Source organism: Mchenga conophoros, linkage group LG7, assembly GCF_057382185.1.
Source record: "Mchenga conophoros isolate Kocher_MC1m ecotype Shallow Benthic linkage group LG7, M_conophoros_male_GT1.1, whole genome shotgun sequence".
Classification (NCBI taxonomy): domain Eukaryota; kingdom Metazoa; phylum Chordata; class Actinopteri; order Cichliformes; family Cichlidae; genus Mchenga; species Mchenga conophoros.
Window position 1 is genome coordinate 10,474,038 of NC_140532.1, and position 13,924 is coordinate 10,487,961.

A 13,924-nucleotide genomic window follows, 5' to 3' on the forward strand; every position below is an offset into this window, starting at 1 on the left:
TAACTGAGTGAAGTGAAGCGTGGCGCTCTGCAGCTATAAAATTCTCGCTCAATAAAAGATAAGGCAGGTAGAGGACTGCTTTGTACAATGTCACCTATGTTATCTTACCTGTGAGGACTGATGTAAATGGCTGCAAGGGATCAAAAGGACATTTCAACCTGCCAGACTCCTCTGTATTAGACAGCAGCTTCAAAACGCCATCCTGAGAGACAAAATTAAGAGGATTCACAAACGTAAGCCTATTTATCGACTCTAGTCAAAATGTTTCCTGTTAAGATCCACTCATGCCCACTTTACCTTTTTGTGGCCAGTGATTTCAATGAATGCACAAGTGGGGTGGAAGGCCCCTGTCCCACAGGCATAGACATGTGTTCGGTTGTAATTGTGAAGGACCCTGATAAAATTTGCACATTCCAGCTGGAACAAGCAGGGACAGAAAAAGAACATGTATGAGGTACACTGGAAGGACTGATTGAACAGGTACATTTAGTAATCACAGAAACTTAAACTCTATAGATTTCTTTAGAAACACTTACATTTTCATTTTTGCCAGCCAGTTTGCACATTTCCACGTTTTCCTTCAGAGCAGGCCAGTGAATCTAATAACCGATAAATCAGAAATATTTCACTTCTTACAATATAACCAGAATGTGAGCATTCAGCTTCAATTTACAGAAGACCTGTTGCAGTTCTTTATAGTTTGCATGCTATGCTAAAATATTTAAGTTCTAAAGATTAAATTTTTTTATTTGTGACAAACATTCCATGAATAGCTGTTACTTTTGAGAATATAGAGTAGGATACAAGATTTTCTGGATTTCTTTTAGATCCTTTAACCTGATTCTTTTTTAATGAATCATTTAAGTTAAAAAGGTAAAAACAAGAGCAGGCCCCTGAACGCTCAAACTTTTTTTCCTTTGCTTTAAATAGTATTTTATTTCATTCTGTTTTTACACCGAAATATGCTAAACGTAAAATGAAACGAATAATAACTACACAATGTTTTCCCTTTCATCTCTATCCATATCTAAATAACAAATGGCATTTTTACAGTATTTAAACACCTGTAGGTGTTGTGGTAAGAGATTAGCTGAGGTATAACATCCAGCCTCCCTTTAATGTATGCCACCATACTCATACATGTGTTATAACAGGCTTATGTGCTTAGCGTGTTACCTCCACTAAATCCTACCATGGAGTGCTATCCCCAAACTTATTCATGGCTGAATTATCATACAGAAAAGCAGCGTTACAATACGATGTGCTGAGCGAGAACAGTGTGCCTGTGTTAGTGTTTTAATTAGTTTTGGATAGAGTTTCATGTGATCGCTGACCTTGTTTCACCTAGTAAAAATGAGTAATTTACTTTAGCATATATAGTTATTTAAAGACTTAAATTATGTGGACTTCTTTATAATAAAAGGTAAAAACACCTGGAATGCTTGTGAGCATCATAAAGCCCTGACTTTCAGGGGCTTTTAGTCCCAGTCCAGGTATGCGTGTTCAGTAATTGATAAACACTGAGTTTGCAGGGGAAGATCACATTCACTGTCAAGGCTGATCTCACAGGGCTCAGAGGGTCAGACTTTCTGTTCATATCTCTCTGGCATCTATATCAATGACCCCTAAAGGCAACAGAAATGCAACACTTTAAGAGCAAGACTAAGAGTTAAAACAACCAGATAAAGATCAAATAAACACACCGTCTTCCCACCAGTGGATCAACCTCAGCTGCATAAACACACTAACATCTACAAATGTTAACATATGGCATCCATCCAAATGCATTTGTGTGTTTGTGTAAAGTCTGAGCATGCACACTCCATCAAACGTGTACATACCTGATGTATGTAATTGTGTGTGTGCTCCATGCGTGTGGGTGGGGGCAAGGACTCTCTAAGTTGATGACCCTGACCTTACTAGACAGATAACTTCAGACTGCTATTGACTGAAAGATCAGTGTTTCCCTAAAACAATACATAGCTGAGTGCATTTCAGGAAAATTCTAATGGAAAAAACGATTCTTATCGCCCTACTTAATTGCCAAACAGGTAGCAGCTAAATGTTCCATAATGCATTGTTCACATTAACTAACAGGTCAGTTAACGTGTGTGAAAGCTTTAAACTTAAATTTCTTCAAGTAATATAAGGTTTTTAAACCAATACTGAGGTATTCTTGTTTTAGTTTTACAAGTGGTCCTCGATATTTTACTCATTTATACTCTACCCAACTCAGCTTGTTTTGTTGTTTGTTTGTGGCATTTCAAACAGGAAGTTGGAGAGTGCCTTCTGGTGGAAAAACATCAACACTCATAAGGTTGTGCACCTGGTTTCTTCTTTATTTTTATAATTTTCATTTATTGTCCATTATAAATGCTAATACAGCTATATCAGCAAACAGCTAATATCTATAAATATATTGACCCTCCTGATATATCATTCTGGCTCTACTTTACACTCCTGTAAATATATTGACGTGTACCTGAAAAAATGTCTACATTATAACAAATGACATGAACAAATGCAAAAATAAGCACTGCTCTTTACTTAGTACAGTGTCTTGTCTTTTTACGTCTGAACCTGGATTATTCTTTATGCTATATTGATTTTACACATGCATATATGTAGCATACCTTTGTAGGGGATTCAGCCAGATTGTCAGGGTCAAGCAAGTAGATGTGGTCCCTGGCTCCCAACAGAAGACGACCCCTCTCTTCATCCAACAACAGCGACTGCGAATGAAGGCCATTGGAGGGGCTCAAAAACAGAGATACACTGCCCACCTTCAGCAGTTCTGTCCCAGTATGAGAAAGACACAGACAAACACATTAACAAATATCCCCACTGCCATGTAAAATGCAGTATTGTGAGTCAAATTAAACTAAAGTGAAAAAACATATTTTGGTAGGACTACACTGTGGGGCGCAATTTATTCTCAGCAGTTTAAAACCAGTATAATCCCAAAGACAGTCACTGAGATGAAAAAAGTCTCGACTTAAAGTTGCATAATCCTGTTTAGCTACACATGCTCATAAATACGATTTTTTTTTTCAATTTAGATAGCATAGTATCTCAGTAAGTAGACTTTTAGACAGGAATACCTGTTGTTCATCCATTACACAATAGTACGATTTTGCTATTCACTTGTACATTTTTATGCAGAACACGTACTGTTTTTATATGAAATTATATATACAGTTTGCTTGCTTTAGACCTGGACTCGCAGCTTGTAAGGTCCATAGGTTTCTGAAAGCTGAATATGTTCGACATTTTTAGCTCAGGATCGTGTCTTTGATCTCCATTAGAGGAACTCTCTTCTATCACGAGGCTCTTTTCAGCGCACCACACTTGCCACATGCCTTGAGTAAACACTGGCTCGGTGCAGAGGAGTCCTGTGGGAGTCACTCTGAAAGGATTGACACTGTGATTACCCTCTTGGTGAGAATGATTGGAGAGGTTACCAACCTTCAATATTTGAACTTTTGGGACCCCTCCTCACCACACAATCTCCCTTAATACCTCCCCTTTACACTGAACCCCCATGTGCTGATGTATCTCCCTCCTACACACATATCATGCCCCAAACAGACAAAACTCACAAAGAGATTAGGCCTGCTAGCCCTTGGTGTGGTGTGCAGTAATCTGTTCTGTAAACACACAGCCCTATGAGCCTATTGAAGCTTAGCATAGTCTCCACACATTTCTTCAAAGAGGAGAGCCCTAAACAACATGAAAACCTCTTGATTAGCTTTGTTATTGGAACTCAATGTTGCTTTCATGCACGCAGTTATTGGAGTAAGACTTGATCAAGCTTTAGACTTAGAGACCTCTTCAGAGCTGTAAGCAATGCCTGAATCTGCCCTTTCTCACATGTAGCACATGGCAGGAGGTCAACTGCATCAGACACATTGTCACTGCTAAAAATACCTCATATGGTGAAGGATAGGGGTGTGCAGGATGCAGGTCACATCACACCCATATGCTTGCTATGATTTATCCAGACAATTATCCTGCTCAATTCCCATTTGTAATCAAAGACTTTGTAGCTACCAGGGTAACACGTTCATTTATTGAATGATCCATCTGGTCATTTCTGTTTTCACTTGTAGCTCCACCAAAACCTGATTATGGTGAAACAATTACAGTCTCAGGAATAAATATGCAATGTAGGATGCCTCTGGTTTCAGAATATTCAGAGGAGCATGGCAGACACTATTATATTTTAGGTCAGACAGACATATTGATTAGAAGCTAATGCTACATGTTCACTAGATGAAAACTAAAGTTCTTGGGTTTTTATTTTAAAGCAGTTTGTTTAGAGGTACTCCCTCAATGAGGGATTTTTACTTTTTATAATTTCACCCTTTAGTCATTGAATCTGTATTTGGGCTTACGTAAAGCTGATGCAATGCTGGAAGCGAATTCACTGCTGGGTGGTGTTGCTTTTGAACAGTGTCCACTAATGAAATGATGACAAGAGGAGCAGGATGCATGCACTTGGTTAAGCTTTTGTTATTTTTGACAGATTTGTCTTTGCCTCAGTGATTCTCACTGAGAGAACCAAATATGGATATTGCTGTCAAATAGCCATTCACTTTAGTGAAGATTAAAGTAGCATGTAGCCAAATTAAAGGCAATCAGACTACATGACATGATAAAGTACTTTACTTTACTGGCTTGGAAGAAACATAAAATAAGACAAACCGTAGAGCTAAATACTAGGCTAACTGCTGAAAAAACAGTGTCCACAGTAATCTTTATTCCTGCAGCTACTTGCATATGTTTTTGTTGGACACATACAGTAGGACATGCATATGTATCTATTTCCAGGCATAGTTGGTTTTAGAAGCCTTGACCAAAAGACCAAAAGCTTTTGGAGATTGAAGTCAGAGTGAGTTCACTTTCAGGTCACAGTGGGGATTCAATTTTATGGAACAAAAGTTAAGTTAATATGTGTGGTTCCTTGTAGCTGATACACAGCATTAGGGATGACGACTTTGAAGTAAAGTTTGCACTCAGGTTTGAGGAATGCAAAAATATAACTTCCTAACTTTTGGTGGCACAAAGCAAACACACTTGGTTTATGCAAAGCCACATACATGGACACAGAGCACATTTATAAAATCAGATAATATCCACACAGCAGACTGATGGATCAGTAAGTGAGAAACCTTTCACTTTGCTTCATGTTTATGTGCTACAGATCATCTCCATAAACTTCACTAAATTCTCCTCTTACCATTTCCTCTGCCTGTTGCACAAGTCACATTCAAGTAAGAAAAAAAAGATGCACACTGAAAGATGGAAAGATGTATGACAAGAAAGAAAAAAAATGAAAAGATAAAATCCTATGTCAAACAGCAATATTGTTTGAATTAAAACAAACATCAGCAATATTTAGTTCTTACCTCTATGGCTGAGTTTGACCCTGGGGACACTCTGTTTGATGCTTGCTCCAACAGGGAGGATGGCCAACAAAATCAGTCCAAACAGTGTGACCTCCGGATGGAATAGAGCCATAAACTTCTTCCCTTTGCCTCCATAATTACTGCCAGACAAGCAGAACATAGCCCCAACCTCATTCCAGGTCTGATTGCTAGAGTCCTCTTTCTTCATACTGTGTGGAGTCATCTTGTAGTGTTTTCACTTTGTGCTTTTCTGCAACCTTGGAGGGAGACCAGTGTAAAGAGTCAAGCTAGGGAGGAGCAATCATAAGTGTATGAGGATGCAAGCAGTCTCATCTAACTCCAGAGAGGGGGAATATACACAAACTTCTGTGGCTGTTTCGCCATGGAGCCCTACAGGCATGTCCCCTTCCTTTGCCCATCCTACATCAGCTGTTGCTTGTCACCGGCTCTCCTTTTGTTTCGCCTTTAAATCTGTTTGCCCCAAACAAAGGTCAGACTAACAAAACAGTTGCATTCTACCACTTTTCATCAGGCACGTCTCCGCTTTTCTCTCTCCTCCCATATCCTTTTCACATGGATAACTCAACTTAATTCTTTGCCTTAAGGATACTTGCCAGTAGCTTAAGGATTGGTTGATGACCCTGTCACTTCCTCCTTTATACCATGTAAAAAATGGGCCATGCCCTGTTTAGGACGTCACAATCAATTAAAAATGCCCAGACATTAGTTCACATTCTGAAAAGTTAGCTGTCTGACTAGGATTGAAAAGCTGTGCTTTTGAATAAATGTGTGGTTTAGAATAAGTAGCAGGAGCACAGACTGTTACAAGTTAAAAAAAAAAAAAAGAAGAAGAAGTAAGAAGGAAAAAAGACAAGAACTAAAAAATAACTACTTACTTGTTATATTCTGAAAATCTGTGTTTTAATAAATTTATATTTTTTTCAGTGGTACATGGACACCTAAAAAGTGAAGCAGTGGAACTAGTATATAAAGCTTTGTCAGTGAACCCTGATACTAATTTTCCTTCTTAAAATTAAAGTTGCTTGTCAGCACAATTCATACAATACAAGATAATATTCAGATTAACTTTACCACCTCTTCAAGAGTGCAGAATCATGCAAAATGTTTTTTTACACACATTGCAGCTTCATGAAATCTGTGCCCTTTATTACACCGTTGATGCATTCATTGCATCTTCTAAGTACAGACTGAGTACCGTCCCTGTCTTTAACCTGCATTCCTGCAAATCCCACAGCCATTAGGATACTAATTAACCAGACTATTGATGGAGAAATTAATGAATGCATTGAAAGAATGCCTCCCCTTAAGACCTTTTGCCACCATCATTACTTTCCTTCCACCCAGTTTCAGAAAGCACACATCAACCTGTCAAGTGACAACATAAACAATGTCAAGCTAAAGCTAGATTAGATATGACATTCACACTCCTATATCTCTAATATTGACAGCATGTATGCTCCTTAGAAGTCCACCACATATAGAGAATAGCCATTTGATAATGTGTAAGCAGCACCTTAAAAAAAAAAGGTGATATCCTGAGTAAATATACTGACCCGGGTCTTTGCCCATTGAATTGTACTGCAAGGTAAAATGTGAAACAGATATTAGGTGTTCGACTACAACTCACTTAAGTTTATTTGATTTCTTTCTTCAGTCATCTGATGTTTAAAACTGTAGCTCTTTGTGCAGAAACAGGGGTGAGCGGCACCCTTCCAAGTGCCCCATAGCTTTAAAACGAAGAGGATTAGACTCTGATAAACAGACTGGTGTTTATTTAGGATGACAAATTGAGACGTGTTCACACCTTCAGGGTTAGAAATACAGATATAGAGCTCTGCGTGATGGATGGGCAATCAGCAAAGAGAGTGAGAAAGTTAGGAGGCTAAAATCCCTGTAGTCTTTGCACTTTGTGAGCGATACTGATAGTGCTGATGGTGAAGCTTATCCTCCCTACAGTATTTTCAGGAGAGCAGTGACACAATTTCACTCAAGTGATAAGCACTTCAGTAATGCATCTCTTTTCACAGCTTGAGTGCCCACATCTATCTGCAGCACAGACATGTGCAACACCCCGCTAGAAGAATGACCCCCAGGAAAAGAAAAGTACAAGTCTTGGAAGAAAAAAAAAATAAATAAATTCTTGAGTAATAGATGACACACACTGGAAGAGGAATACCAGAGTACCAGTGAGTCAGTACTTTGAATGTGTCAATAACGGAAATGAAAAGAGAAATAAGGGAAAAAGTGCACAAGAGATGTGAATAATGGGGGAAACCAACTTCTTGTGCCATGTAAGTTAAGCTAACACCCCTATTTCCTGGTGACTAGAGTCCTTGTTGTCTTTGGCAGCATGGCCGGCACACAGTGCAGGGTGTCAGGAGAAACAATCCTGATAGAGATGGTGACAGATTTAAAGCTAGCAGCCAAGGGCTCCTGGCTTCTGATCTCTCACCAACACAAAGCACCTTTAAATATACTGACTCTTCTGTTTCGGTTTAAACAATACAGTCTTTGCATGCCATAAAACATCTACTCAGTTAGTATTATCAGTGAATCTAGTAGCCGACACGCTGTACAAGAATCGTAAAGAGAAACTAGCTCAAGTGAATACACAACAGAAGTTGCCAGCAGTCATGAGAAAAGAGCAGATGGTGAAGAAGTGCTCTGGCTATGGGCATGCTTGCACCAAGACCACCCCTAATGAGGCATTTAGCAACACCCAGGTGCCCTGTAGAGTACACTATTATCTAACTCCTCCATCTCCACAGGACGGAGTGCATTAGCACAGCTATTTGTCTTTATTCCCTGACCACAGGCACTGACCTAGCAGAACAACATAGGTAATTGTTTCTAGTTCTCAAGACATTAATTGTTTTTCTTGGCAAGAGTCAATCATCTTTTCTTTAGCCTTGTATTTAAGCAAGCATGCAACTCTCTGTGTGTGAGCTAATGTCTCACAGGAAAAATGCTAAAAATACAAACTACAAAGAATATGGAAGAAACATTACATTTTAAAGTGGGTTTACAAACTATAACTCCAGGTATAGATGGAAGTAATTAAGGAAATACGTCACTGTTCCATAAAGACAGGAATCAACCTTACTTTTTGTGTTTTAAACATGTCATGTCTTTTATTTTTATGTTAGACTTTATGACCACATTAAAATAACAGTAGCAAAGCGGTCAATAAGATAAGCTGTCAATAAGACTGATATAAAGGCTCATAATCAGCGGCTTTAAAGTATGCTAGGAATTAACTGCTGGTTCAAAAAATGTAAATATGAAACATGTGATCCCTGAGGTATTATTCTGGATACAGATCAATCCCCCCCCCCCCACAAGCTACAATACATGCTTATAAATTAAAGCTTTTGGGGAACTTTCATAGTATAAATGTGCAAGTTTTTTGTGTAATTTGTTTACTCATTTTATTAAGTAGACATCAAGGCCACAAACTGTGATTCATTTAGCATTTTAATCACTAACGTGATCCCACATTATCTGACTGAAACATAATATCTAACAGCGCAGCATGTGCATCTCCTGGGAAATTAGATATCGCTCCAGAAATTGAATGCAAAATAAATTGCCAAAATATCCCCTTACACGCAACATTTAATCATCCAAAACATGGCGATGGAGACAGAGATGGGCTTTGAAGTTGAAAACACTGCAGTAAATTAGTCCCAAATAATGAAGGAATACACAGTGCAAACCATGCTTGGTAAAGATGCCAAATATTTCTCCATGCAACAGAATAGGGTTGATCCCTTACTAGTCGGACAGCCTGGATTTCCTGAATCTGTTACCTTTAATTATATCATATAACTTCTAAAATGTTTGATTACCAAATCTCTCTCATAACTATACAAAATTAGACTCTATGGACTCCAGACAGTTGATTCTACTGCCCTGGTCAATGGATTTAAGTGAGGATTTCCCAGAGTAAATGACTCAGGTCTTAATTTAAACAATATAAACCCACAATTACACTTTGCTCTAAACCAATATGCATGCAATCTGTGAATGGAAATGCCTAGACAAGAGGACATTCCAGTTGAATTCCTTCCGTTCTGGAAGTGAAGAGTACGTCTGTGGGGAATACCAAAGAAGATGGATTAAATTCCAACCCTGAGGTCCTGTCTGTCTACATTTTGTCTGTATCTCAAAACACTGGAAAGGGAACACTCCTGGAGGCTGCTGGTATGGAAACCAAATACACCAAAGCCAAATAATATGCCCCAGCACCTGTTATTAAAGACTCACTTTATGTTTACTGTTGGTCTTCAACAATAGAAGACAAGGTTCACAGCTCCTCACAACCACATGCAGTTGTCACAGAGCCAGCTCAGGTCTCCTGTCACACACAAGGGTTAATGGAAAGCTGGGAGGAAGCAGCAAGGAGTGATACTTGATCTATGGTTTAACTCGTCAACAGAGAAAATGGCAATTAAAAAACATGAGCTGAAAACAAAGCCAGGGAATATGTAAAAGAGAGAACAGACCATGTAACTGAGACGGTTGGATGAAGATAAACATGCAGGTAGTTTTGCCGATAATTGACAACAAAACCAGTAACTCTACTCACACAGAACAGGTCATGACGCCGGAAAGCCACTCAGAATCTGTATGAGTGCCTGCATGTATGAACAAATGTGTGCGTGTAAGCTAATACCATCCTGAGGGAGGCAGATGGGAGCAATATAGGGCATGAAAACAGTGACTGACATTTGTAAGTGCACCCACTTGTATCCTCATGGCCTGAGGATATAGGGGTACACCCATCTAGGCTACGCAACAACTCTTCTCAAGACCAAACTGTCATCTACACACTTGAGAAGCAACTGTATTGTTCTTTGTAAGTGCTGGAAAGACTCTGTTATGCAGTTTATCTCCATATGAGCCTAAGCACAGTTCATTTACAGAGTGGGGACACAGAGAGGCCACAGAAAAACAGCCAAACCGAGCCAGTCAGTCTGTCTGCAAGTCACTGGCACCTAGCTGTTGTAGACACTCTAAACATACTAACATCACTGCAGTAAATGTGTCTTCTCAGTTGCTTTGTCTGTCAGCACTGAGGGATTTTGCAAACATAACCATATTAGGCTAGACTAGTGTGCAGCATACAAGTATGTTTTAATAACACTTTCCACCCGAAACCTGTTGAGTTTTGCAAAAGACCCCTTTAAGGTTTTAGTTTTCATCACTGTCCAGGAAAAAGCCTCAGCATGAGACTGCACTGACTTCTGACAGAGCTCAGAAGTGTTGCTGTAGGCCATTTAAAACACAGCTCAATATTGATGCTGTGGTTGTTTTAGAGAAATGTTGGATTGGTCCAGACATGCCACATAGAACTGGAATGAATTAGTGCACACAGGAGGCACAACTGTAGCACGGCATGGGAAGGGCATTGATTGGCATAGCAAACAATGGAATACACCCCTTTAATCAGTCCAACATAGTAACTTATTTTTTCACATGGAAGGTTCCTATCACAGCCACAGCAGTCTTGAGCCTTCCCCATTCCCGGCCAAGTAAACATGGGGATGTGTGTGTATACTGCAGTGTGTATGTATTAGGTATGCCTGACAGCATCTCAATGACGCAATGTTTGGACGCTGTTTAAAGGAGAAAATCAGACAAGATTTTCTGTCTTGTCTTTCTGTCGCCCAAGGCAGAAGTCATTTATTTACCTCAGTCATACTGATCGAAACCCCTGAAACACTGCCAGAGAAATCAATGCATCCACACAAGTACAAACTCCCCTCCCTCCCTCCCTTGTTTACCTCTCTCAGAACCACCAGATCCCAGTCCAAAGTTAGGTAAACCTTTAAAAAAATATATGGGGAGAGTGGACCAGTGAGAAAGAACTACATCACTACTTGTTTTCTTTTCTGCTGGACTGTAAACCACTAACATGCACAAACACAAATAAATGACCTCAATGAGGTAAATGTGTCCACGTCAACATTTTACTGTATGTATGATTAATTCAGACAGTAGACATGTACTTGGCTTAAGTCCATATAGTCACATTCAGTTTGGGGGCATTTAGAATTCCCACCCCCTCCCCAAACACTGTGCAAAGACAAAAATTCTCCCTCTTACCAACTTCTCATATATCCATATACAGTCTCTGTACTTTAAACGATCTATCAAGAAAAAGAAAACAATAAAGAAACTTAAATATTGATTAATACGTTTAAGTTTGTAAATCCAGCTTAATAAAATGTACAGATACACATAAAGCGTTAAACCCCCTTTAAAACTCTGCAGTATTAATTTATTAATTTAAACTCTACTGTGGTCCACCTGACACACGGTTATAACTTGGTGTAGATTATTACCCTCGTTATTATTAGTGTGAATGCTTGAAAAGCATTCACAGTATTGTTCTTCTAATCTTTATTATTATATTTTATTATTATTATCTATTCCGTACGTTTTTTGAAAGCCAACTCCTTCAAAACCGTTCAACTTAGAAAAACCATTCAAACACCGTTAGATTCCTATTCTTTTGGAAAACATTGCTTCTATTTTTCTCATTTTTAACATTTATATTTTTAATTTTATTCAACTTTTTTCAACAAAAATTTATAATGTATTTCAATGGGGAGACCCTTCAAATTCTCATTCAACTTCATCCTCTTTAAACTGTATCTACTTCCACATACATTGACATAGAGCCACCATTCAAACTTTAAAACGAAGACAAGACATTCAACTATTCAACTTGTATTTATCTTTTCAATATCTATTATACTTTTTCTTCAGTTCCAGTTTAAGTTTCATGATGTTTTTTCACCCGTTTCAGAGTTTATAATGGGTGTGTATGGGACGGAATGTTGGGGCTAGAGTGAGGCAGCTCAACTGCTAGAGTGAGAGGAGCAAAAAAATTAATCTTAAAATCTTTTTTAAAACTGCTGCTGTGTCCGCAGCGTTTGCTCTACAGGTATGATTTTACCCTCAAAACGTAGCCATGGCTGTCCTCTTTCATCCAATGTGTTTACTATTGTCCTAGGTGTTATGGTTCTTTCATAAATGTCACCAATGCACAGCCTCCTCCCTCCAACTCTTCCATAGACTCTAATGTTAAAATGGCTCAGAAGGTTCGTTTGAAAATCAGAAGAGCATGGTGTTTTTACACTGTCACCACGTCCATATAATAAGCTCCACAGGCATGAAAACTGAGAATTAGGTAGACTAGACATTGCTGTCGCTCACGGTGAAAGAATTTTGTCAATACGACTTTTACTTTTCATTTGGGAGCGATTTGTTTCGGCCTGACTTTTCTGTTGATTTTAAGCAGCAAAAGTGAGGTGCATGTCTGTGTGCGTGTGTATGGAGCCATTGGGTGCGGTCACTATAGCAACCAGGCTCACACCTGCCTGCTTAACGAGCTCTCTCTGCCACTCTGCCAAAATTAATCTTAAACACTTCTCTTTCAACTGCTGCTGTGTCCACAGTGTTAAAGCCATCATTTTACCCTCAAAACGTCGCCATCGTTGTTCTTTTTCCAACATCTTGTCTTTCAAAGCTCAGAGATGTAAACTTTTTAAACTGTGTGGGTCCAAGTGGAGGGATCACATTTTAGTCATTCAGTGATTCAAAGAATATGACCTTTTAATATTCATTCAGATGTTTTCTGACTCTAAATGTTCTTTTCTCATTTCTTAGGGTTTTCTAATTTACAATTAAAACATTTTCAGCTTTTTTCCCACTTCTTCTTCTGTGTAACCTTCAGCTTTTAGCAGTTCAGCACCTTTGTTTTCAGGTTAAATTCGGGTTTTTTTTGTTGTTTTTTTTTAAATCTCATTCAATATTTTTAACTCAAAATTCAGCAATTAATTCATTTCAGTCCATACATTCAGATTCAAGCATTCACACTGCAGTTTCTTCAGAAAATGCACTTTCTAGTTATGGCGTGTTCCTCACCTGCTCGCTCGCTGACTTCGTCTCTTCTCGCGTGCAAGTGCACCACATGAATAGCAGTGTCTCAGAAAGTTGTCCGTTGCAAACACACACACACAAAAACGACCAAAAGTATGACACTTGGCACAACTTCAACCCGACCAAAAGGAAAGTGGATGGATAAAATGAGGTCTTCCTGCAGATATTTCCACTCCCTGTAACGTTAGTTAAACTGAAAAGCGCTCTTGAACTCTTCGTGCACTGCGTGTGTGTATTTTGGATGGCTGGGTAGTCTGTGGCAGTACGCCCCGGGAAAGACAGACGGCAAACTCCCAGTTGTGCTGCTGCTGCTGCTGCTGGAGGGGAGGGGCCCTCAGCATCTGTACCGCCGTTCTTTTGGACGCTCCACAGCTTCAGTTTCATCCCTCCGAAAGTGCTCCGACTATTAGAGTTACGATGGGCCTTATTAACGGTTATGTATTTCGGCTAATAGCATGATCAAAACAGCTTAAAACTGATCTGAAAAGCATTCATAACCATGAATAGACTCACCAGTCACAGCTCGTGTTACTGCAAAACATGTT

General features: G+C 39.1%; 1 protein-coding gene across 2 annotated transcripts in view; it reads right to left on the minus strand.

The window, feature by feature from the left end:
• sema3d (sema domain, immunoglobulin domain (Ig), short basic domain, secreted, (semaphorin) 3D) overlaps positions 1-13,668 on the minus strand; it is a 37,944-nt gene extending 24,276 nt beyond the window's left edge. The window contains exons 1-6 of one of the 2 annotated variants that reach the window (XM_085282013.1): positions 13,365-13,668; positions 5,409-5,665; positions 2,634-2,794; positions 537-599; positions 298-417; positions 109-202 (exon numbers count right to left, since the gene is read on the minus strand). In XM_085282013.1, coding sequence (XP_085138139.1) covers positions 109-202; positions 298-417; positions 537-599; positions 2,634-2,794; positions 5,409-5,631 — 661 coding nt within the window. In that variant the 5' untranslated portion in view covers positions 5,632-5,665; positions 13,365-13,668. Of the gene's footprint in view, positions 1-108; positions 203-297; positions 418-536; positions 600-2,633; positions 2,795-5,408; positions 5,666-11,537; positions 11,556-13,364 lie in introns of those variants that run through there. The other variant, XM_085282014.1, reaches the window with a different exon arrangement.
• Positions 13,669-13,924: the final 256 nt, after the last annotated feature.